The sequence below is a fragment of the Thunnus maccoyii genome, chromosome 1, assembly GCF_910596095.1.
Source record: "Thunnus maccoyii chromosome 1, fThuMac1.1, whole genome shotgun sequence".
Taxonomy (NCBI): Eukaryota; Metazoa; Chordata; class Actinopteri; order Scombriformes; family Scombridae; genus Thunnus; species Thunnus maccoyii.
In genome coordinates, this window is record NC_056533.1 from 16344811 (window position 1) to 16369932 (window position 25122).

General features: G+C 39.8%; 1 protein-coding gene across 5 annotated transcripts in view; it reads left to right on the top strand.

Annotated features, from left to right (window-relative positions):
• The window catches only part of ush2a (Usher syndrome 2A (autosomal recessive, mild)), a 237332-nt gene that overhangs the window by 118608 nt on the left and 93602 nt on the right, over nt 1-25122 (top strand). For all 5 annotated transcript variants that reach the window (XM_042395524.1, XM_042395835.1, XM_042395601.1 and 2 more), the window contains exons 43-53: nt 1479-1641; nt 1721-1868; nt 5168-5325; nt 6532-6679; nt 8591-8746; nt 11917-12064; nt 13614-13756; nt 21509-22188; nt 23134-23303; nt 23405-23571; nt 23781-23869. In XM_042395524.1, the coding sequence (XP_042251458.1) occupies nt 1479-1641; nt 1721-1868; nt 5168-5325; nt 6532-6679; nt 8591-8746; nt 11917-12064; nt 13614-13756; nt 21509-22188; nt 23134-23303; nt 23405-23571; nt 23781-23869 (2170 nt within the window). The remainder of the gene's footprint in view (nt 1-1478; nt 1642-1720; nt 1869-5167; nt 5326-6531; nt 6680-8590; nt 8747-11916; nt 12065-13613; nt 13757-21508; nt 22189-23133; nt 23304-23404; nt 23572-23780; nt 23870-25122) is intronic.

The following is a 25122-nucleotide window of genomic DNA, read 5'->3' on the forward strand; positions in this document are numbered from 1 at the left end:
GATTCTTTGGATTTTGTTTGAAGTGAAAAGTGTGTCAACATCTGTCATTTTCAATACATTTGTAAATCACTGGCAAGTACTACTACAGCACTACAAGTTATGATGAAATGAAATAAACAGTTCAGTCTTTATTATAATTAACTGTAATTTTGTTTGCATAACTTTTCATAATAAATTATTTCACCTTAGCTTGAACATCAATCCAACAACTTCAGCAGGCACAAATCACATCACTGTGATTGTCCCTCCCTCTTTCTCTCTGTTGGGATGACTTTCCTGTTCTAAATATAGAAAAGAAGACACCACCAACTGTGTGAACAATATACACGTGTGTGTGTGTGTGTGTGTGTGTGTGTGTGGTGTAAGAAACCTTAGCTCAGCATTGCGTTTCCATCTACTTGCAAATAGAAACACAATGATAAAAGCACACACGTGCATGCACACACACACGCATGCAGACACAGATACACAAATAGAGCAACTTCAGACAAAAGGACTTCCCATGAAGCCCACAGATATATTTTAGTTTTATTGTCTCTTATTTCAGTATTTCAGTGTACTGTAATATAAATATATACATACAATTTCAGTGAGAGCAGCATACTTACTAGAGTCCTGCAAAACAAATAGTAAGTTGATTCATGCAGCCAATGAAATTCAACAAAGTTCTTTGATGTGTAAGCAGTCATCTGAATCTACAGTATTTCTATCAGTAGTCTTCTGTGTTCAATACATGAAGCAGACAGGCCAGGAATGCAGTTACTTTATTAAATTATATGTTTGTATATAAATTTGTTTTTAAAATGTATAATTTTCTATTTTAATACTGCTATGGTAATACAAGTCACTACAAGTTATCTTTACACCTAAACATAGTCAGCTACACTGGCCTTTGTCATCACAATGAAGAAGTATGTCAGCTAATGAAGCTGTGTGGAGTTTTTCATAAATGATGGAGTTCTGTTGGATGAAGGCATGTACCTGTAAGCATTGGCATGTCAGGCTGTTGCTTAACAGAAAAGTTATTGCAATCTGTTAATATAAAATAAAGTAAGATCAAATAACATAAGCCTTATTCTCGAATCTGTAAAGTAAGTGGACATTATAGCTATCTGATTTATTTAGTGGAGTAAAAGCTCAAATATTTCTCTCTGAAATGGTGTAAAATTTCATAAAATGAGAATATTTAAGTAAAGATCTGGTCCCTGAAAACGTAGTCACCCCCGTAGCCTGCTGGTTAAGACGCATGCCACTTAACTGCTAAGTCCACGGTTCGATTCTGGCAGCTGACCTTTATTGCATGTCACCACCCCATCTCTGTCTCCCCTTCATTTCCTGTAAACTCTCTCCACTGTCGCTATAATAAAGGCATAAAATTCCGCCCCCCGCCCCCAAAAAAACAAACTTCAGTTAGGTGCAGTATTTGAGTGAATGTATTTGTTTCTTTCATCTCTTCTAATTCCTCTCTTCTTCTCCAGGTGGTCCCGGCCCTCTCAGGTCAATGGTGTTTTGGAGTTCTATTCCATCTTCCTTTCACATGGCGGGTTAGAGCCTGTGTTAGCCTACAACAGCTCAGGAATTTTTGAAGACCACACACTCCGCAACCTAACCCCTGGAACAGCCTACACTGTCACACTGGCTGTGAGTCCTATACTCTTTCATCTTTTTGACTTCCATTGTCACCTTCATCCATACATTAATGTGTTTGTGTGCACGTCAGGCCTGCACAGGAGGTGGATGTACCTTTAGCCCCCCCAGCCAGACGCAGACTGAGGAGAGCACCCCAGAGAATGTTCCTGCACCGCTGGTCACTCCTCTGTCCCCCCATGCACTCAACGTCAGCTGGACACGTCCTGATACTCCAAATGGTGAGAAGACACATGCTTACTCTAGCACCTACACACAGATACACAGCCAAAAACATTCAAATGTACATAAACATTTATCAACATGTCAAATAAGAATGTCAAATACGGGATAACTAAAGGCAAACACACACAAGTTTACAGTCATCCTTTTATGACATGTGGGTTTAATATATATGTTATTAGATACAGTTACGTGATTGGAAACTAAGTGAAAAATAAAAAGTGTAGAAAAAAGAGAAACATTGACAATAATGATGATGTTGAACTGTGGAACAGAATACAAGGTGTCAGTATTTACCATAACTCAGTCTATCACAACACCTACTGATATCAAGACCTGTACATAGTACAGATATCCCATACATGTGACCATAAAACAGGAGAACAATTCCCTCTGTGGGAGGGGAATCAGATGAGTGTGCAAGACAGATAATACAGATAGAGATGGAAAAGAGGAAAACAGAAAGAGAAATCAAAAGGAAGGGTATAAGGTATTGTGAGAGAAAGGGGAAAGAGACAGAGACAGGGTGAGAGAACATACAATTTGAGGCAGAGACTGACGGACACCTAGAGTGACAGGGCAGTGCTTCACCACACTCCTTTAAGTGGATGAAAAGTGCTCCCTTTTGACTGAATAGAGAACTGCAGGCTGGAAGCACATAGACTCAAAGTGACTGCCTTTCTCTCAGTTTTCTCTATTCTTCTTACCTTCATCTAATTTACTTGCAGCCAATTAAAATCCATCACACAGAGCTGTGGTCAAGGTATATTTCATTTGCTATTGACTTGGATTCGTCAAGATTTTGTGTGCAGATGTTTTAGCATAAAGAGATTCAAAGTTGTGGACAGAAGAGTTTCCTGCGCAACACAGTTTTTGAGTTACAGTGCATAAATTAAAATTTCCTCAAAGTGTAAATACGCAATATACTAAAGTGTTTCAGTGAGAAAGAGCTAAGAGTGATGCTCCATCAATCAGTATATTTGTGTCTGAAGTATTGGAAATACATAGAAAATTGTAAAAAATCAAAATATTGCAAATAGTCTAAAACTGTGATAGACAACTGTTTGCTCCAGGCCACATCTCGCTCTCAACTGTTTCAAAATCCATTGTTGTTGTTTATTTAACCTCTATTTGAATACTTGGTTATGACTACAAGCCATTTAGTATTCAGGAATCTACAGTATACAACTGTTTATCTTCACTGTAAACATTAACCTAGAAATAATAGAATAGAAATGTTCAGAAAAAAATCTGAATCAGTATTGAACCCTAATAAATATATATATATATATATTATACCTAAGCACAAAGTATACATTTAAAAGCTTTGACACATATTATTATGAAATATGAATACTCAGGTCAATACGTCAGATGTTGCTTTTGGAATGATCTCCTTTTGTCTTTTTAAAACTCTTGATACATCAAATAACTAAAATATTGAAGGTAACATTATTTGCCTCATAGTATACTGAAAAATGTGTATTCCTTATGAATAGAACATTAATGTGTATTATCAAGGACTGTATTAACGAGTGCTATATCTTATAATACCAAATGAATTGAGTGATGAAAACCATCTGAGGATTTCCCACCCCATTTCACAGTCTCTAACATACAAATGCACTGCCACATATTATCAAATGTTACTGCCATGCTCGTTAAAGTATGTGTAATTCCATAATGCGTGTGTGTGTAATGTGAATCATGTGTGTTTTACGCTTAATGCCACATGAGTGCATTTCGCGCCATAAACCCTGTGATGTGTGTGCATATTAGCCTGGATAAATTACTTAAAGCTTTTCTCATCTGATGACAGAAATTTATAACAAGGGAGACACTTAATCATGATTACCCGATTATCTCATGCTTAAAAAGCTTTAATTTTTGCTTAAAAAGAGAGAAGAGCTCAGTGTCTTTTTTTTTTTCTTCATTAAATTTTTTTCTCACAAATGGACGGCAAAAATGACGATGATGACTGCGATGGGTTCCAGAGGAGTGAGATTCTGTTTTATTTTCTCTCTCTCTCTCTCTCTCTCTCTCTCTTGTCCTCTCTCTCTTTCCCCCCTTCTCCCCAATTCCGCAGGGATTTGTGGGGGATAATCCTCTCGGGGATTAGGTCGGGGCAACACGCAGACAAAGAGGGGAAATAAGCCTGTTATGCATTCGCTGCTTCATTTCCCAACCTGTCTTTATTACAACCTATACTGATATGGGCTTATTCACACACACAAGCACACAGAAGTCCACACACATATACACACACACACTCTCACACACATGTGATTGGCCACATTAAGAGCTTCTCAGATGTAGCTGGCGTCCGTGGGGTTTTTGTGTCTTCATTTCCCTGATAGGTGTGTATATCTGTATTGAGCAATAATAAAACCCACACATGATTAAAGCAGAATAGACTCTTAGTTCTTAGCACTGATCTTTTGAGCCCCCTGTATGCATTTTTATTAAGGAAAAGCACATTTGGCACCGTACTGTTTCATTTTTTTATTAGGTGGATGTAATGTAATGTAACTATTGGGCTGGTGTATGTGTGCATGAGCATGTGTGAGTTTCTGTCTTAGTGTGTGTGTGTGTGTGTATCTTTGTAGGTATGTGGAGTACCTGTGTGCGTGTCTGTAGATTAGTTTGTGTGTGCAAGACATATTTTCACCCACATTTGTGTGTGTGAGTGTGTCATGTTCGCTGTAGTACCACTGTCCTTCTCAGGGCCTTTATCTTCGTAACGCCTATGGTTACATTTGTCATTTCAGTGCTGTTTTCATCATTGGATCACACTAGGACACATTGACTGGCAGGTCTGGAGCCTCTAAGTCAGTTTTCATTTACATTTTAATCCAATGACCCAGACTGCATCCAAAATAGCAAAGCTCACTTTGTGTCTGGGATTCCTCATAGTCTGGACACAGTCCTGCAATGTTTTTCATACCATTACACCATCATGTTTAAATGAATGGATTTTTTTTTAATGAATGGACAATAAAGTGTTGACATTTTCTTCAGTCATACACAATTCTTTTGTTTTATAGTTAGGCATCAGAGTTAGGGTTTTAATCTTGTGTTTGGAGCAGGGAATGGATGCACAGTGGTTATGTTTACATGTAAAGAGAATTACATGTTTTACAGAGTTACTCATTGATAAAAGCTAAAACTTCTTAGAGTAACTCATGAGTGGCCTGGCTGAGATCCTCGTCTTACTGTGACATGAAAACAGTTTACTCCTTTAATTTTTTTTTTTTTCTGTATCTCCTACATGTCAAAATCATGTGTTCTTTTTTGACAGGCATTATAACCAGTTACGGTCTCTGGCTGGATGGAGTTCTTATTTTAAACTCCAGTTCCTCCCAGAGGTTCTTCTTGGTGAAAGGACTCTCTCCATGGAGCCGACATGTACTCAGGCTTCAGGCCTGTACTGCACGTGGCTGTGGCAAGGGACCAATGGTCAGTGAAGTGCTCACACACACACACTAATTGAGATCCTAGAAGATAGGCGTGCTCTGTAAGTCATTGCTGGGATATTATTTCTGTTTACTTCTGAGCTGTACCCTTCAAGTATAATAATGATTCCACATAAACTGTCGTTGCTGCTATCAGAAACATAAAACACATAAAATTATACCTCTGAAATATACACAATTTTTTATCTTAAGTATTTAGGGCAGGAAAAGTACAAGACAGTAAAACAGATATTTTTATAAGGAGGATGCAGATTATTGATGTAACGAACCAACACATGAAAGCAGAGATACTCATGTGGCATGCCTACACAGACATTTACAAAGTTTATGTGTGTGTGTGTATGTGTGTGTGTGCGCCACTGGGTGTCATAAAGGTGATCGATTCTCTCAGCTCAATAACGAGGGTTGGCGTGGTGACAGTGACATTTGGTAGGAAATGCCACTCCACGCTCAACGATGTCTCTGACGACGGGCCATTTTTGGGGGCATTTTTCCAATACAGAGGCCATATTTAGTCAAACACCGCGAGAACAGCTGACACAGCAGAACAGGAGGAGAGGAAGGTGGGAAGGTGGTGGGGTGGACAGGATGAAGAGGAGAAGAGGAAGGGATGACAGGATGGATGGGAAAAGGAGAAGAAAGGAGTCAGGGAAGGAGAGAATTTAGGGATAAAAGTAAAATGATGAGGATAGAGTAAATGGCCAGAGCAAAATGAGAGATGAGGTGGAAAGTGAGGATACGAGGGCAGCAGAGGAGAAGGTAACAGGGGAGTGAGACAGGAGGAAATGAGACAGAAGAAGAGAGCGGGTGGAAAGAGATAGAGGAGAGAAAAGATGAGATGAGAGATACAGGAGAGAAAAGAGAAATGTGGCAGGACAGAGATAAATAGAAAAGGGTTTCATTTTAAAATGAAATTGGTTTAAGTATTTTATTTCAACACCATAACTAATCCACTCAGTGAAATATATCACAGTGATTATGACCTTTGTCAAATGGAAGCAGATTTTATTATGTTTTTCTTGTTTCTGAATTAGTGCACATCTGTAGCAGTAATACCATTTTCTCTATGTACACACTGTATGCATGAACATATGTGCTACAGTGCCTGTCTGTCTGTTGTTATGTATCTATGCAGTTGAATATAAGTGTGCATGTGTGTTTGTTTGTTTTTTCTTCTTCTTTTAATCAGGTGGACATGCGTACATTAGAAATGGCCCCAGAAGGCCCTATATTCCTGGAGCTGACCAATCACAGCTCTCGATCAGTCCGTGCCCGCTGGACAGCCCCACCCAGACCAAATGGGAACCTCAGCTACACACTGTACTATAAAAGCAAAGGTAACACATACAGCGGTGTTCTCCTTTTCGCTGTCTCGCTCTCACACACACACACAAAGACAGACACCACATAAACATTAAACCTGAACACACACATGTGGCTAGACATACCTAAAGCACTATATATTACACTACAAAGTCCTTTACATATGCTCAGGTAACACATAGTTTCAAACATTCTTGCTCACACTCACAGATATTTAGAGCACCATACTCTGCTTTATTTTTTTCAAATATGACTGTACTAATCACAAAGAGCACATTCACTCAGTGGGCAGACGGACATTCAGATTATGCCTCAAAGACAGCATCTATTGTTTGCTAAACCATGGCTACGTTTTTTTCTGTGACATTGCAACAATTCCAGCCATGTTATACATTGTGCTGCTAAGTTTATCATATTCAGACACGGTGTCAAGCCGCAGTTTTGTGTTTGCTTTCATTTGTTTACTTGAATTAATTTGATTTGACCTGATTTCGCTACATAAATATTAGGCCACAAAGGTATGCCTTGAGTTTTTAGTTGTTGCCAGTCTGTTCTGAACCTAGCTGGTAGCCAAATACAGGACTTTAAAACTGGTTTAACACTTGGGCTACTGGTATTTTGGATGACCTGCACTTTATCTGCACTTTATCTGCATTTTATCTGCATTTTATCTGCCCTTTCCTGCGTAGACCAGTATCTGTGCTTGAGAGCAGACAGTTGGCTGACAGCAGAGAGTCAGTTGATCTGGTTCACATGGGTCTTCCAGGCTATAAGAGCTGGCCCATGTGCTCACTCTTTGCTCTCTCTTCCTATAGCTGTCACTCTTGAGATACACATATGTACACATACACACAACTCAGCATCACAACAACTTAGAATGAAAGTCAGACATGAAACGGGGAGCAGAAAGGAAGAGTAATCAAACCGTAGTGGTGGAGAAAACAGGAGAAAAGAAGAAAAGATGTCACTGGAGATGATTCAGGAGTCCAGCGCAAGAAAATAGTATGAAGATGAAAGGAAGAATAAAGGCAAGTTGTGGTAAAACAGTGGTGTAGAGAGAAGGGGGAGATGAGAAGCTCATATTCCATAGATGCATTATAAAAGATTGCAAGCAAAAACAAGAGAATACATAAAGATCAACAAAACAACAGAGAAAATAGAAAAGGAGGACTGGACATGGAAGGAAAAGGAGGAAGAAGAAAATTGAACAAGATGAGAACAGGGGAAACGGCTGAACACACACACACACACACACACACACACACAACAATCCTTAACTTACACAGATTCACCAAGTCTCTCTCTCTCTCTCTCTCTCTCTCTCTCTCTCGCTCTCTCTGTCTCACACACATGCACACACAGAGGCAGAGTCAGGGACTTTGATCTGTGGCTCACAGAGGAACAGACAGATTAAAATGAGTGGAAAGATAGATAGAAGAGGTGTAGAAGAAAGAGAGAGATGGTGTTTCGCTCTAGTTACCCATAACCCCTTGTTTCTTTGATACACACAGCCTTCATCAGTTCACACAGAACAGATATGTGTTTGTGTGTGTGTGTGTGTGTGTGTGTGTGTGTGTGTCCATCTAAATATATTGGATGGGCTTGCATTGCATTGTAATTTTCTGATCCCTTTTCTGACTATCCTTGCATAACCTCAATATGGGAAACCTCTCTCTTTTGATCATTCTCAGTTAATCTCAGCCAGTATTCCTCTTTCTTTAACTCTCTTTCACTCTCCTCTGTTGTTGTGTGTATCTTTTATGAATCACTTTTCTGCCATCACACTGATGACACTAATAAATAAACGTGCCATGAAAATAATCTGTGCAAGACATTACTGTCGTCTTCCTCGCTAGATATATACATCATGCTTGGCCTAAGACCTTACATGTCTCTCTCTTTTGTGTTTGCCTGTTTTATCTTAGATGGTGATGGTGTGTTGGATGGAAGTACAGCTGCGGGCAGCTGGTTGTCTGTGACTGACCTGCAGCCTTACAACAACTACAGCTTCTGGATCAGAGGTTGTAACACACAGGGATGTGTGGAGAGCCTGCAACTCAATGTTACTACGCCCCCAGCAGGTACTTACACTAAGAACAAAAAGATTTTCTTCCCAACTACAAACCACAAGCTTGATTTCCACCAGAGATGTAAGTCAGGACACAACTAACTTGCAAATACTATATATGTGGCTTGATCAGATACATACGGATATGATGCATGATAATGTGACTTACTACAGTTCCTCTTCAAACCAAAGCATATTTCTCGCCTCTAATTAATGCAAAGACTGATTTTGGTGGCCAGTTGAGGAGAAATGTAATGTTTCCAGAGCAGTGGCTGCTATTCTGTCATAACTTGGCACTGAGCTGTAGCTTTGTTTCACCAAACAAGACATAAACAATACCAACATTTTTATCTCATTACTCTGATGTTGATGTTCATTTGGATTCTTCTGAACTGGAAAGATTCATTTTTAAAGCTTGCTTTGCAAAAGAAAAAGGAATCATTCAGTAGCAGTGACAAACACACACACACACACACACATAATTGACTTAACTTAATGGTCTGAACACATATTTCTGATTTACAAAGCCTACGTGTGTGTGTGTTTGTGTAGAAGAGACACTGATTGTGCATACTGATAAATGTCAAAGCTGATCAGAGCAGTCTGAAGATAATAGTAACCACGCAGTAACACACAAACACCTATAAACGCTCATCTCACCACTTTAGCTAATGTTAACTAGAGAGTTTAGTACATACACATGCACACACATCACACCACACCCATTTCTCAGTCAGAGAACAACAAAAGACAGACTTCGGAAAGTTCTACTGTTCAAGTTCAAAACAAAGGCATAAGAAAGTATAAATTTTAAATACCAGACGTTTCCTCTCTTTCTATCTCTCTTTCTACCTCTGTGCCTCTGGCATCTCTTTAGACTTCTTTAAGGCAAACTGTCTTGATGCGTCCTTGTTCTATGAAAGAACAGAGAGAAGATAGCGGAGCAAGAGACAGAAGAGCAGAGGAGGAGGAGAGCAGAGAGAGAGAAGTGAACATAAAAGTGCATAGTTTAAAACGATTAGTGACACCTCTGATATTGTACCTGCTAACACAGCATGAGAGAGACACAGGCTCACCAACAATGTGTGTCTTTGTGATGTATGTGTTTTGTGTGTGCGTGCATGTGTGTATGTGTGTGCGTGTGTGTGCGTGTGTGTGTGTGTGTGTGTGTCAGAGAAGCAGAAATCAACCCGTGTTTCAAGAATTACACACACAGGAACACTTCCTCTCTCAAACACACACACACACACTCTCAGGGAATGACAATTCTGTTGATCTGGATCATATGTATTGAAGTCCAACTGAAATTAGATAGCAATTTTTTAGCATACATTTCTGTTCTGTGCAAGAAAAAAAAAGAAAAGAAAACTGAAACAGATTTAATTGATTGTATCAATTAAGATCCAGTCATGGATTTTATTATTGATCAAATAATTATCAAAATCTTTACCATGTTTTTGTGAAATGTGTTGTTGGTTTTTATGTAGCTTAAAAAACCAAAACAACAAGTGCTTTAGATCTACTGGTATTGACTCTGACACAGGCTCTGACTAATATTACAATATATATAAAATTGATAAGAAACTGGCAAAACATGTTTTTTTTAGACAGCTGCTACCTTTGTGCTAGAGGCTCCAGTTTTATAATTAGACTTACATTATATTTTACCTTTAGACTGACATTGATTTTTCACAGTCACAGGACGTAACATCAAGGCCAAATTAGTATCCATGCTCTGGCACACAGTAGTTTCCAAAAGGTTACAAAAGCAGGCCTGTAGCAGGAATCATGCAGTTCACACTCCAGATCATCCATGAGTACCTGGTTAGAGAAAATGCATAGATAATGCTCTTTCTTTCCAGTTACCATCAAATAGCCTTTGAGCAAGGCACTTATTCTTCATTTAGACAATTATTTTAAAACAAACTGTCTGTAGATTAAATATTCCAAGTAACTCTTCACTGACTGAATGTATTGATATCCTTAAATACTATATGTAGGCAACAACTACAGCGGTTGCTTGTTTCAACACTTGTTTCTTTTTTAAGCTGACCTTCTTTAAGACAGAAGAAGAAATTAGTCAGTAACTCTTTAGCCCCACCAGCACACACAGACACAAACATAAAAAAGTGAGAACAAGAGAAGAAGATATGGGCATAAAGGTAGCGACAAAACTGCAAGCAACAATACACAAACACATACACACACTCAGACGTACTGTAAAGCTTGGCTATATGTCTTTGTTTTTAGACGAGTCTGTGGTGGGAAACGGACTGCTTGTTTCATGTAGTGTGTCAAATGTGTGTGTGTGTGTGTGTGTACTAAGGATGAATGTGGCCATAGTTAGCCATTAGTGTGATGATTTATGTTGGTGAACCACCACTAATATTATTCTGAAAGGGTGTTCAAAGAGCATTTTTAGGTTTTTTTTCCACATACTGTGTGTGCTTGTGTGTTTCTAATAGCCATCCTGAGCATAAGATGTCTTCAGCAATCAGAGTCTTGTAGTGGAATAAGACCAGTGTGTTTGATTGAAGGGTCACTTTATAGGGAGGAGCAAATCTTATTTCACATAGTCAACACTACGGTCTCTCTCATTTTCTCCTTCTATTTGTTGTCCTTATCCTTTTATATTCTGTCTTTCCTCACATCTCCTCTGTTTCCACTAAGAGCTTCATACTGAATCAAGATGTTCTTACTGATTTTCCAACACTAACACTACGCTATCATCCTCAGCTGGAAAAGAGGGGAACTACTGAAAGAGCAGTGTTATACCACTTTGTATCTGAGTGTGTTTGTGTGTGTGGGCGGGTGTGAGAGAGAGAGAGCCAGATTGTAGTGGCAGTGGTAGTTTATCAGTAAATCTGGCAGCTGGTTGTGACACTTGTCCTTTACAAGAATTTTTTTTTTCTTTTGCTGTTATGTTTTTTTTTCCCTCTTTTGTTGTCCCCTTCTATCCTCTCTTTTTTCTCTTCACTCCTGTCTTCATCTCTTCTTTTTACACTTCACTCTAAGCAAAGCATACCCACATCTTTCAAAACGCAGTTGAGCAGTGAGATTAATAATGTAAATTCTTGTCGTCTGTCCTCGTTCCATCCCTCTTTTCGCCACCTCCATCCTCCTCCTTCCTTGCTCACTCATTCCTTCTTAATCTTAACATAATCTTTTTCTCTCTTGCTGTAGCCCCAGATGGATTGTCACCTCCGAGGCTGGCCCATGCAACTAGTGTCAGTCTGAATGTATCTTGGTCTGCCCCTGCTCATTCCAACGCACCAGGCCCTCTTCGCTACACCCTGCAAATGAGAACATTGCCACAGAGGCCTGTGAAACGGTGAGTAAGAGCATCAAATGCACAGGCACAGCAGATAAAGCTGCAAGTTTGCACACACTAGTTCAAAGCACATACAAGTGGTCTGAGAAAAGAGAAATATGATAATAAATAGCAATAAAAGAATGACAGACACACTCCACACTCCCAGACACATATCTCATATGTATGCACAGAGACCTAAAATATGTGAACACGCACATATGCATACACATATACATACACAGGGGTACATTATACAGCACAGCTGAATATGTCACATCAATATGACAGACCATCAGAAAAACAGAGAGGGAATGAGCTGGAGAGACGGGGGGTAGAGTCAAAAAGACAAAAAATCAAAGAGAGGGCAGATGGAGAGAGAGAGAGGTAGAGAAAATGTGATAGAATGAAAAGAGAGAGAGGGTGTGCATCTGATATGTATTCATTACATGCTTCCTGACAACAAATTGCAATTTAATCCAAGAAGAGGAGGCTCTCATTCTGTGGTAATAAATAAATGACTAGCTACATGTATTATATATCAGACAGCCATGCCCTCCTCCTCTTCTGCTATGGAAATCTCATTGTTCCCTGATTTATTCATTCATTCATCCCTTCTATCCATCTGATGCTAAATGGTCAACGGTCCCTCATTTATGACAATATTCTTTTACTTTGTCCTAGATTCCTTTGTATGATTATATGATTTGGGACCAGGTATGACATGAGGATGTAATCAAAAGCAGTGAAAATATTGTACATATTGCCAAGATAGTGTATGTTTCACTTGACACTTGTTTAAAAACATTACACTCAAAAAAAAGATCACCTTAGATTAAAGGTTACTCTCTTATATGAATGTGTTTAATTTACAGAGTAATTACACCCTCAAAAAAATCTGGTTCAGAGTGCCACCTAAAGGTTAACAAGCTAAAACATAAACAAGCAGAAGATGTTACTAGTAAAATGCTTATGTGTACAAGGATGATTGTACCGGTGGCTCTGAGTTTAAACTTTCCCAGTGAGCAAGAGAGTCAATTTGTGTGTTACAGCCTTTAGTTTTAATAACTGGTGTTTTCCATTTTTTATCAGTTTTGGTCAGAAGACCTCTTTTTCTAAGTTAATTTAACGTGGCTCGCTAACACAGCTAGTAATGTTAACAAACTTTTATGGGCGCTGGTGGACAAGAACAAGAGATTAATTTGTCCTCTTAGAAGTGAACTGTGGCAGATAACTGTGCTATATTCAGCTTCATTAGATATTCACACTTCAACAATAGTATATATGTCCATGAAATTAAGGAAATGTTAAATAACATTATAATAACACAGCAAAACAGGAATCATCTTGACCAGGACATCCATAGCAACTGTTATTGCCTTAGTTTTAATAGGGATCCATATAGGTCAATTTAAAAACGCAAATATTCACTAGCAAGCACTGTACTTTATCACCATTTGTAAAGTAAATTATCGGTTGTTCCTCTTTGAGCACCCATTTTCATTCAGTGCTTTTTGAACGGATCCAAATGTGTCAGTAAATATATTTGTTTGTGTCTGTCCACTCCTAGGCTCTTGGAAAACGCAACAGATACCTTTTCCTATTATTTGGAGGGCCTGTCACCATACACACAGTACCTGTTCAGAGTGGTGGTTTCACACACACATGGGCAAACAGCTGGCCCCTGGGCAACCTTGCGCACCGCTGAGGACAGTAAGTACACATACATGACACCACTAGCACCAGATATATTCATAGTGCCCAGAAGATGAATCCATAAGACTGGTGACTCCTTGACTTTCCCTCTAGCACCACCATGAGGTTGACACTTGTGGTTCATAGTGAAACGGATGGTATTGGATGGGTTTCTTTGATATTTGGTACACACATTGATGTCTCTCTCAGGATGATTTATAATAACTTTGGTATACCCTTAACTTTTCAGGTTAAAAAATTCACTGTGTCCAACACTTTGATTTATGACCAAATACCTGCAAAACTACGACTGGGTTGTGCTGCCTGGATGCTCATGTCAGCAACCGAGCCGAGTCTCACAAGTGAGTGGCTGGCAGGTGGCTGGCAGCAGCTGGTTGTTAGTTGGCCTATGCCATCATTTGGCCATCAGAGCTGCTGAGTCAAAGTTAAATTCAAGGAGTCTGACAGATCTCCTGATTTTAGGTGATGATCTAAACAATAGCCTCACACATTAAACATATGGTCTGTAGTGTGAGAAATAGAGCCTCTGCCCAGTTTTCTTTTATTGTCTGAAAGTCTCTAAGGTTTAATTCTATTAGAGGGTATTTAATTATTTGACATTAGTGGAGGCGGAGTAACTCAAAACATTAAAAAAAATGAGGAAGGTGATGGAAACATAAGCACAAGCAAGATAGGGTGAAACACACTGACAGAGTGAGATTTGTATACTGTAAGGTGTGTGTCTGTGTGTGAGTGACCTAGCCAGTGTCATTGTGGGCTAATTGCTGTAATAGAATCATATTAGCCACTGGAACAGCCTCCTCAGTGCAAAGTTATAAATTAATTAGTACCACGCTATTATCACATACATTATCATTAAGCAGCTGAGATTTGCATACATTGGATACATGCACATGTACACACAGAGAAATGTGTATGTACACATGTATGTGAGGTGTACGTATACATACACAGTCACATGAACACAAGTGTAGTTACACACACTGATGCTTGCACACACCCATTCAGACACACAGAATTGCAGACATTTAGGAATCATTAAATTATGGCCCTGTGCTTTCCTCATTGCTATGCAGAATTAAATTGGCTCCAGCACACACACACACACACACACACACACACACACACACACACACACACACACACAAGCATACAACTACACTCTCAAACAGAACGAGCTGTTGTTTTTGTTTTCCCAAGTACTCAACAATTTATAAGTTATAGGACAATATTTATGTGTGTGTGTGTGTGTGTGTGTGTGTGTGTGTGTGTGTGTGTGTGTGTGGACTGTAATAGATGTGTCCGTTTGGTCATACTGTGCCCCATCGTTCAAACCTCCATCCCTCACGTTTCCCTCTCTCTGCCTTTCTCAAGCCCCCTCACACACACACACACACACACACACAGTGAGAACATGTGTCATACACATACACCCTCCTTGTCCTCCTTATCAATCACGAACATCCTCATGCTCACAAGCAGTAACACGTGAAGTTTCCTGCAGACAAACTCATTCCTAAAAGCACATATACACTGTAACAGTTTAAGTATAGGAGATAAGAAAAACATCTCTGTTTAACCGGAACTGTACTCATAGAAGAAACGATAGTCGTGTGTGTGTCTTATTTCTATCCACAGCTCCTTGTGTCATAATGATTTCCAATAATTGCTGATAATTAAATGTCACATAATACAATTGAATCTAACATCAGTTCATGGACATGTAGACTATTGTTGAAATGTGAAAATATTAAATTATTTTAAAGTATGCATAAAACATTCCTTTACCATAATAATAGAATACATGAAAGGTAGAGAAGCTTTTAATAAGGAGGGATTTAAAACTTAGATTAGAGAAAGCCAAGTGCAGCCAGATTGGATTTTCCTAACACTGATGTGTAATTTGTCACCATAAACCCATCCTCTGGTCGTCTTGGCAGTGACAGGAAAGGCTGTATTCCCCTCTTAATCTCTTCTCACACACTACAAAAAAAAGACAACTTTTACATTTCATTCAGAATGTTTTTATGTATAGTAAGGCCCATAGTTATGTTGTAATTTTTGTTGTCTTAATAAAGCAGCATTCATACATAAATTCACTCACACAAATGCAGGTACATAAAACTTTAAATGAGCAAAAAACCTTGACATATACATACTCACAAATTCACAAGTACAGTTAAATATGACCTGACACGCACATTCACACATATTGAAACGACATATACAGTAGATCATATGTGCTTATTTTTTATAGTGGTGCGATATTCAAGTTTTACCACTTTTGGAAGAGATCCCCCTGGCATGATCTGTTTCTGTAGGTGGGAGCTGTAACCTTGCAAGGTTTCTGATTTTACAGTATATAATGTACTGTGACATAGACCTTCATTAACAATATGGATTTGAGTATATATTCTATTTCATTTATTTTATTTTGTTTTTCTCTTTTTCTTCTATTGCTCTTTTTTTTCTCTCTCTTTCTTATATTTTTGTCATACTTCTGTCTTTCTCCATTTGTCCTACCTCTTCCATTCTCCCTCTTTCTCTCTTTTTCTATGTTTTTGCATTAGAGCAGAGTGGGTTTCACCTCTTCTATTTGACAGACTAGCCCCTTAAGTATTTACGAGAGAGAAACACAGGGGGAGAGAGAGAGAGAGAGAGGGGGGAAAAATAGAGAGAAAAGAGAAAATAAGATAAGAAATGGAGAGAAAAGTGAAAGGAAAAGTGGAGAGAGCAAAAAGGTAAAATGAGGAATTGAAGAAAAAAAGAGGGAGAGAAGAAAGGAGAGGGCTAATGACAGAACAGAGAAAGAGAGAGACCCATGCTTCCTCCTTTCCTTTTTATCATTCCATTAAAGTTTTATATCCATCTTTTTAATGTAATTTGGTCCCTATGAATTCCTGCCGCTGCAGAACAGACAGACGGCTCCTGTGAACATAAACTCTAGCCGTGTTGGACAGCTCCCTTTTCTCTGTCTACTCCCATGTTCACACCAGCTAAGTGATCTAAGAGAGTGTGTGTCTGTGTGCGTGTGTGTGTGGGTGTGTTTCTGTGAGCGGGATGTGTGTATTTGTGTTATAGAGTGTTATATAGAGAGTATGATTAAAAGAACCGTTTTGACAAAATGATCTTAGCCAAGCAGTCTTAGAAAGTAAGTGTGTGTGTGTGCATTTTTTTTTTGTGAGTGTGTGAGTGAGAGTAAGAGACCGAGAAAAAAAAAAAGCACTGTTTTACCTAATTGAACTTAAAGCAGAAAGTGTGAAAGTGTGAAAGAAGAAGTGTAAAGGACAAAGAACAACAGAAATGAGGTTAGAGGTAATGACAGAACACTAAGAATTCATGTTATTTAATGAATGAGTGACTCCATTAATAAAATAATGTTTTACCTTATTTCCCCAGTGTTTTGTCCAGTTAGCGTTCCCAAGGAAATATTCAAGTAATGTAAGCATAATTCCATCATTATTTTGCATATCAAGAGATAACTAGAATATTTTATGTACACTGTTAGATGCTCACTACCTGAACATGTATTTACATGTTGCTTTTTGATTTTTTTTTTCTTTTACATGTACCAGAGGGAAGAAATACACAGTGATTCTTCAGTAGTCACATGCTGAAGTATACTGTAGCTTTTGTAATATTTAAAAAAAAAAAGATCTTTTAGCAGCATAATATTACCCCTGATTTAAATCACGCACTTTTTTTTTCTAAAGCAACCCTTGCAACTTTTTGTAGCCTGGAATGAAATAAATTACTCCCAAATAGTCAGCGTCTAAAATTGATATTGAAAAATTTGAGTGATTGACAATTCAAAGGTATTGTGATGGTCGTGGTTACTTAAAGGCTAATGCACATCGCATATACTCATGATGCGATGGATACAAATCAAGCTCGTGACCTTGGCCATGCATCATCCTCTTTCTCGCTTGCTCCTCTTTGTCCCCCTTCAGTGTCTCCTAAAGCAGCAATGACACTAAATAATGTGTTGAAAAAGTAAAGATATGAAATGCAATGTAAATTCTCACCGTATTGCTTGTCACGTTTTGACACCATGTCGTAAGCATCTTGATAACAGTAAAGCTCAGTGTTTGTCCTCATTATGACTCCTAGGAGCCTCGAATCACCTTCAAAAGCCCAGTCACCCACATACACACACGTCCACAAACCCACACATGTACGCACAGGACCCTGTGCAAGGCTAAAAATAATACCCTTCGTCTTCTCTTCACATGGATACACACAGATGTACACACTTAAATATACACAACTGAGCCTTACATACGCACAAATATGCACAAGAACCTACATAACATGTATACACCCTCAAGTACACATGCATAGACACACACACAAACACACACACACACACAATCCTTCTCCCTCCCCTTCTCCTAGCCCTTGTCAGTTGATTGTGTTATTACTATGCTAACCAAATCCTTATAAATGTGATTTAAGGCTTGGCGGCCCCACACTCCTGTTTTAGCCTTCTGCTACTATGTTTTACTGGAGAGAGGAGGAGTGATGGTGGGAGGTGTGGAGGGCGGGATGAGGGGAGAGGGAGAAGAAAGAGGGAAAGGCGTGAGGTCAGAGAGATAGGGAGAGTGGCAGGGGGGAGAGAAAAGTCAGGAGTGAGCGAGGGGCAAGGGAGAAGAACAGCAGTTGGGAAAGGATGAGGGATGGAAAAACGGAAGAGGTGAGCAGGAGAGAGGAAGAGAGGAAAGAGTCAGAAAACCAAAGACAGACAGAGAGAGAGAGAGAGAGAGAGAAGGGGGGGTCGCTACGCATTCCCTCAACACTCGTTCCCTCCTACCCAGAAAGCAGTAAAGCGTCAGTAAAATAAAAAAAAGGAAAAAAAGCATCACCTGCATCTTAAATGAAAATTTCAATTGAAAAACTTAACAGCCCTTCAAATTGCAGAATTTTACACGCGCCAGTAAAGCCTAAATAACACTCAACATTTAGAGGGAGAAGGAGCATGGGGGAAGGGGAGGAGAGAGGGAACGAGGGAGGAATGGGGGGTAACAACGGGCGTTACTTCGGGTGGGTGACGTGGGCTGGATCAAGGTGACTTAATTGTGCTTTGTGGTAAAATTATTTACAGTTAAATACTTTCTATCTGTGATCTGGCTCTCATTCTCTCTATTAATCGCTCCCACTTGTATGTCTGTTGTTTGAACATATCTTGATCAGACAGACAGCAGGAAGTACAGTAGGACAGAGAAGAATATAGTCAAGCAGAATGTCTAATTAGACAAACTGGTCGAGAGACACCCCAACCTGCAAAGATGAACGAGCACGCAGCAAGGCACGCAGACATGCACATAGACAGACAGGGAGATGGGCTCCTTGGTTATTCGTGGGGTTCAGTGAACCTTTGGTGGTAATTGAATCAGTGTGAGTGCTGAGTAGAGCTAGCATAAAAACCTGTTAACCCAAAAGGTCAACTCTCTGCATTGTTTATTTAGCAGGGAGAGCAGAGAGAGAGGGAGCAAAAGAGAGAGAGAGAGAGAGAGAGAGACCGCGACACAAAGCACGAGTAAGGGAGAGAGAAAGAAGAAAATGAGAGGGAGATGGGGGGGGGGGGAGCGAGAGGGAAGGAAGGGGTCACAGAGAGGAAAAGGGGAGATGGAAAAGATGGACAGAAACAGAGAGAGATGGAGACAGAAGGAAAGATGAGTTGTTGGTGGGAGCATTTGTGATCTGTAAAATCAACCAAGCTTTACATCACAGTTTTTTTATACTGTTGTTTATTTATGTTGGAGATAGAAAAGTGTGTGTGTGTGTGTGTGTGTGTGTGTGTGTGTGTGTGTGTGTGTGTGTGTGTATATGTGTGCGGGTGGGTGTGTGTATATGTGTGCGGGTGGGTGTGTGTGTGTGCCTAAACATTTATCAAACACTTTTTAAAAGGTTTTTTTCCGCCAAAATACACCATGGGTCAGTGACAGTTTGAAGGAAATAGTTCTACAGTCGGTGTATGCTCTATATACCAGTGGACTCACAATTTGGCATGGGCATTTAAAAATTGTATTGACTTAAAGTAACCTCAGGATAATCCAATCCATTACTTCACTGCAGCAGTTAACTCTACAAAGTCAGGTCACCTAGATCCACAACAGGGATAGGAGATACAGTTTTGTCAAAAAAGGAGAATAAGGAATAAGAAATAAAAGAATAAGTAAGAAGAAATGATCATTTATATTAGTTTAGATAGGGTGCTCTCAGGCTATTTGAAATATGGGAGATGTGCTGATACACTGCATCATAAAACTTAAATAAAGGATGAGTAAAAGAATTAGTGTCTCATAAGCAATATATTAAGAGACATTTTAAACTTTTAGCAGAACTGGGACATCCTGGGTCGAATGTTGGCATCACAGTCTGCTGGAAGTAAGGCCTGTCAGTTAGTAGATCGTCTGCAACACACACACATACTTGCACAACTACTGTCTCATGTGCATGCATGCTGACATACCCATACACATGCTTGCTTACACACTTTATCTCTCATGCACTCATGCACGCACACTCTCAAACGCTCATCTTCTTTCACTCTCTCTCTCTGTCTCTCTCTTACACACACACACACACACACACATACACACACACACACACTGCCATCTGGGAAAGCCGTTAGCGGTTAGCGGTAGCACTTAGCGACGCAGCACGCTCTCTCAGTCCGCTCAGTCACCTTGATCTGCTTGCCCTTCACACAGCACCATTACTGCTATACTGCATCACTGTGGATGTGGGCATGTGAGTGTGTGTGTGTGTGTGTGTGTGTGTGTGTGTGTGTGTGTGTGTGTGTGTGTGTGTGTGTGTGTGTGCGTGTGCGCGTGTGTGCGTGTGTTACAGTAGGAAGAGTGTGTGTCTATGTATATGGACATGCGTCTGTGTGTGTCCATTATAGAGCAGTACAGTGGGATGTAAATGCAAGGGGAGGAGGAGGGGGGGCATTACCTTCAAATGAGCTTCCGTGGAGTGAAATATCCCTCTGACTAGTCTTGTGTGGCTTCTTATCCGTGCATGTACATGTGTAAGTCATATGTGTGAGTGTGCCTGTGGCCTGATGTGCATGTCTCTCTGCCTGCATACTAGTGAGGATCATTTTGCGTTCTGGACATAAAATTTAAGGTTCTCCTAGGAAGTGGGAATGGCGATAAACATGAATACACAGTGAACTCAAATTAAAAACCTACTAGGTCTTGGAGACCACAACTCTGCTTCTGCAAAAAGAGAAAGGTCTTGTGAGGAGTCACCACAGATATGATGCCTGTATGGCCAAATTTCTATCCCTCTTTGTAATTGCTAAAACGATGTATGTATTTGTGTTTTTGTTTGTGTAAGCATTGATGCCAAAACCAGGGCAAAGTTGTTGAAAGGAGTGAAAATGTTCCCTGCAGTTCAGAGTGGCCTACACTTCAGTCCCTGATTTCCCACTTGAAAGATCGTCAGACTCACATTCAACCAGTCAGGAGTACTGCATAAATACAATCTTGGTTTGCTCAGAGGGAGAAATTTAGAAAGAACAAGAGTTTTCATTTTAATCCCTTGGATAGAGATGGCAAAATCACTCTTTGTCCTTCTGATGTCATTCTTGATGTTACGTGTCAAATAATGCTTTAGAACAACCCCCCTCCTCCCTCTTTTTTAAGCACACATGCAAAGAATTTGTTTATCTCTTGCTTTTTCTTTCTCTTTACCTTTCACTGTTGCTCTCTGTCTTTATCTGTTTTCTCTTTTTCCCCACAGGTCCAGGAGCATTAGACACTCCAGCTGTTTCAGGGCTCCATCCTCGTAGTGTGACAGTTACCTGGGTTCCTCCCTCCCAACCAAATGGCATCATCACCAATTATACCCTCTATCTTCACCCAAGCTCTATCTCTGCTTTAGATTCCAAACACAGCTCAGTCTTCAGCCCCAGCATGAGCCTCAACTCAAGCTTAGGTCCTAACCCAAGCCCAGCACCCAGCACTGAGGGTAGATACCTCTACTCGAGGCATAACCTCAGACCAACATCCAATGTTACCACCCTCAGCTCAAGCCACATCTCCATATCTACTGTCAGAGCACACACTAATAACCCTTTCTCAAGCTCCAGACCTGGTATCTCAGAAGACAACCAGATCGAGTCCAGTCGTGTAAACAATACAAGCCGAGGCCCTGGTTTCAGCTCATTCCACCACACTGAACCGAATACCATCTCCAATGTAAACCCAAGCCCCAGCCTCTTACTGTCAAACCCAGAATACAATTCAACCAGCTTGAATACTGATCATTTTATAAAACAAGACCCAATCCACAGACTCATCTCCCATTCCTTTAGTGCTGCTTCAGATTCAAGTTCATCCCCTCTATCAGCCACAGTTCCAGGGAACACAACTAGCTACACTTTCCTCGACCTACTTCCATACCAGACCTACAACCTCCAGGTACAATATGTTGCTTTGTCATTATGGTAGATATAAATAGTACTGTATCATATAATGCAATAGATTAAACATTATCAGGGTTCTTCTTGGCTCAGAATGGGCATTTGGAGGGCGACTACGCACAACAGTAAACATGATCAATCCACATACAGTAAAGGCAATGAGTCTGTGTTACCTTATTCGACAGAGATCACAGGAAGTCCTCTCTCCCATTAGCGCTAGCTTCACAGTGGACCGTTCAGGCCCAATCAAAACAATGCAGCTTAGCTGGCCTGCTGCATTTATCCCTAGCCACATGCGTAAAATGTAATGGCTGTGGATGAAAGGGGAGTTGACTGCTGGAAGCCAAAGATGTCATATTTAAGGTTATGTTCTGCTTGTTCAACAGTTGTTTGATAAATTGCTATTAAACACATTCGGAGAGGATTTGACTTGCTATATTTGTTCTCAGTTCTTATTGTTTTGGTGCTGGTGATTTTCCTTTGGCGATGGTTCTTTGGGGAGCGCAAAAAAATCCTCTATGCAGGAAAAACCCTGATTAAAAATAAAAATACATAAATACAATTAAAGTATCATAATCAATTGTTAGTCTCTTTTCCAGACTGTTGCTCCAATAATGAATATAAACACAATAACTAGATGTTTTTCTTGGCAATTGAATCATCATATGTTTGCAGTTACAGATGAGACTTAATTTCAAAATGTCACTGCACCCTTTTTTTTTTTGCCATTTTCATTCCATTTTTTTAATAGTTATTGGAGCATGGTTGTAGATGGTGCCAGAATTAAAGATTATTGACTGAAGAATAATAACAGAATAAATCATGTTATTCAATTGTTCTTTTCACTATTCATTTGTGTGATTAATTGAGAAAACTGCTGGCCTCACAATGATAACACTAGATATCACATTTTAATGTTACAAAATTGTTTTCCAACGTATAGCTGGCAGCCTGTACCAGTGCGGGTTGTTCAGTGTCTGGGACATCTCAGCACTTTCAAACCCTCCCAGCTCCCCCTGAAGGGCTCCCTGCACCTCACGTATACTCTGACACACCCACTTCTGTTCTCTTGTCCTGGGGTGCACCAGAGTGGAGCAATGGACCACTGGAGCGGTAAGAGATGATCACAAACTGTATGCTTCAATCCCTCTGTGACACTCATATTTGTGTTTGAATATCTGTGTTTTTTGTACTGTATCTTGTGCTGGACATAGGTGGGTGATTGAGCGCAGAGTTGCAGGGACCAAACAAGTCTCCACAGTAGGCTATCTTCCACCTGACCCTCCCCCTCTTTCCTTCCTGGACTCTTCATCAGCTCTCAGTCCCTGGACTAGCTACCAGTATCGACTTGTGCTCCATAACCAGGCTGGCAGCACAACAGGTAAAACTAATAATGGGCTCATTAGAAATTAAATTAAATCAAGCCAAGATGTTTGTATCTTGTGTTTTACGCTGTCAAGTGTCTTAATGAATTCCACAACTGTGTGTCTTAAAAATAAATGTGTCCCCTTATCAAACCAGAGGCCTATGACTTGTTGTATGGCAGTTGCATATTTTATCATGTATTCACGTATTGATATATACTTGCAGGACCCTGGGTCAATATTACCACCAGACCTTCTCGGCCAGCTGGTCTCAGTCCACCAAGGGTGAATGTCTTGGAGCCAGAGACACTCCAGGTGAGGAGACATTATGACCATAGATTTTTAACAGGTTCACCGAAATACTCTTGGAGCTGGAATGAGAGGGAAAAAAATTAATGTAAATAAATTGTGTTTTTCAGTAAATTCAATACTGAGGTACCTATATATATAAAAGTATCAACACACTTTCCCATTCGCTGTGTCCAGTCCAAACTTCTGACTGGTACTATATGTATGAGTTGTACATTTTCCCTGATATGGCTGAAGCATGCAAATATAATCCATGCCGGCGATGCTGCTACTGATTGTAAATTACAATATCTTATAGTACATTAACCAGATAGAATGTTGAGTATCTCAGAAAACACCAAAAAAAGTGTTTTAGTGTCTTTAAATGGAAAATACAAAAAAAAATACAATGCAACTTTATTGAGAATCTCTCCGGTCACTCTGAGTTTGACAGCATAGAAAAGACAAAGCAATGTCATACTGATTCCTCTGTCTTGGGATTTAATGAGAAATAAAAACATTCAACTCAAGGTCCCCTTCAGAAAATGGGAGGGGCTGTGACCCTGTCTGACGAAGCTTCCTTCCTGTCGGCCATTTTTAAGGAGGGGCCAGAGTTAAGTTCCAGCACTGGCTAATCCCACATCAAGGCCTATCAGCGAAAGACACAGAAACAATATTGTATGCATGCACACACACACACACATACACACACATATGCATGCACTCACAACCCTGCACTAATGCTAACAGCAGAAAAATGCTAATGCTTGTCATCATTTCAGAACCACCCCTGTCATCTCAGCAGCAGCACAGCTTTAGGGGTCACAGGCGCGAGAAGGAATGTGTTCCTTCCTGGTTGTTGCTAATTGGACAGGCAGGCAGGGTGTTTCCTGGGTACCAATTGACCTTGACAACACAGAGGATTTTGAGTATCTCCCTTCATTCTCTAAATGGCTACTTTTCTACCGTGCTCCTGTACACTGCGTATCACTTTTTCCTCACCATTATCCCATTTTCCATTTTTCTTTTTTTGCATGTTTGTTATGTGGGCCTTCTTCCAGTCTCTCCTGCCTTTCTGGATTTCCCTAATCATTTTAAATACTATATAATGTATTCTTAGCCTTTCAAACAATTTATTTTCTTATCATTTTGTTGTTTAACAATTTTATGCATAGTTTTTATAATTTGTTGTAAGCCAAGTAGAATGACTAGTATTTATGTTGGTAGATAGTTTGTGTTTTTACTGAGTGTGTTTACCTGTATATTATCCCTCTGTTTAA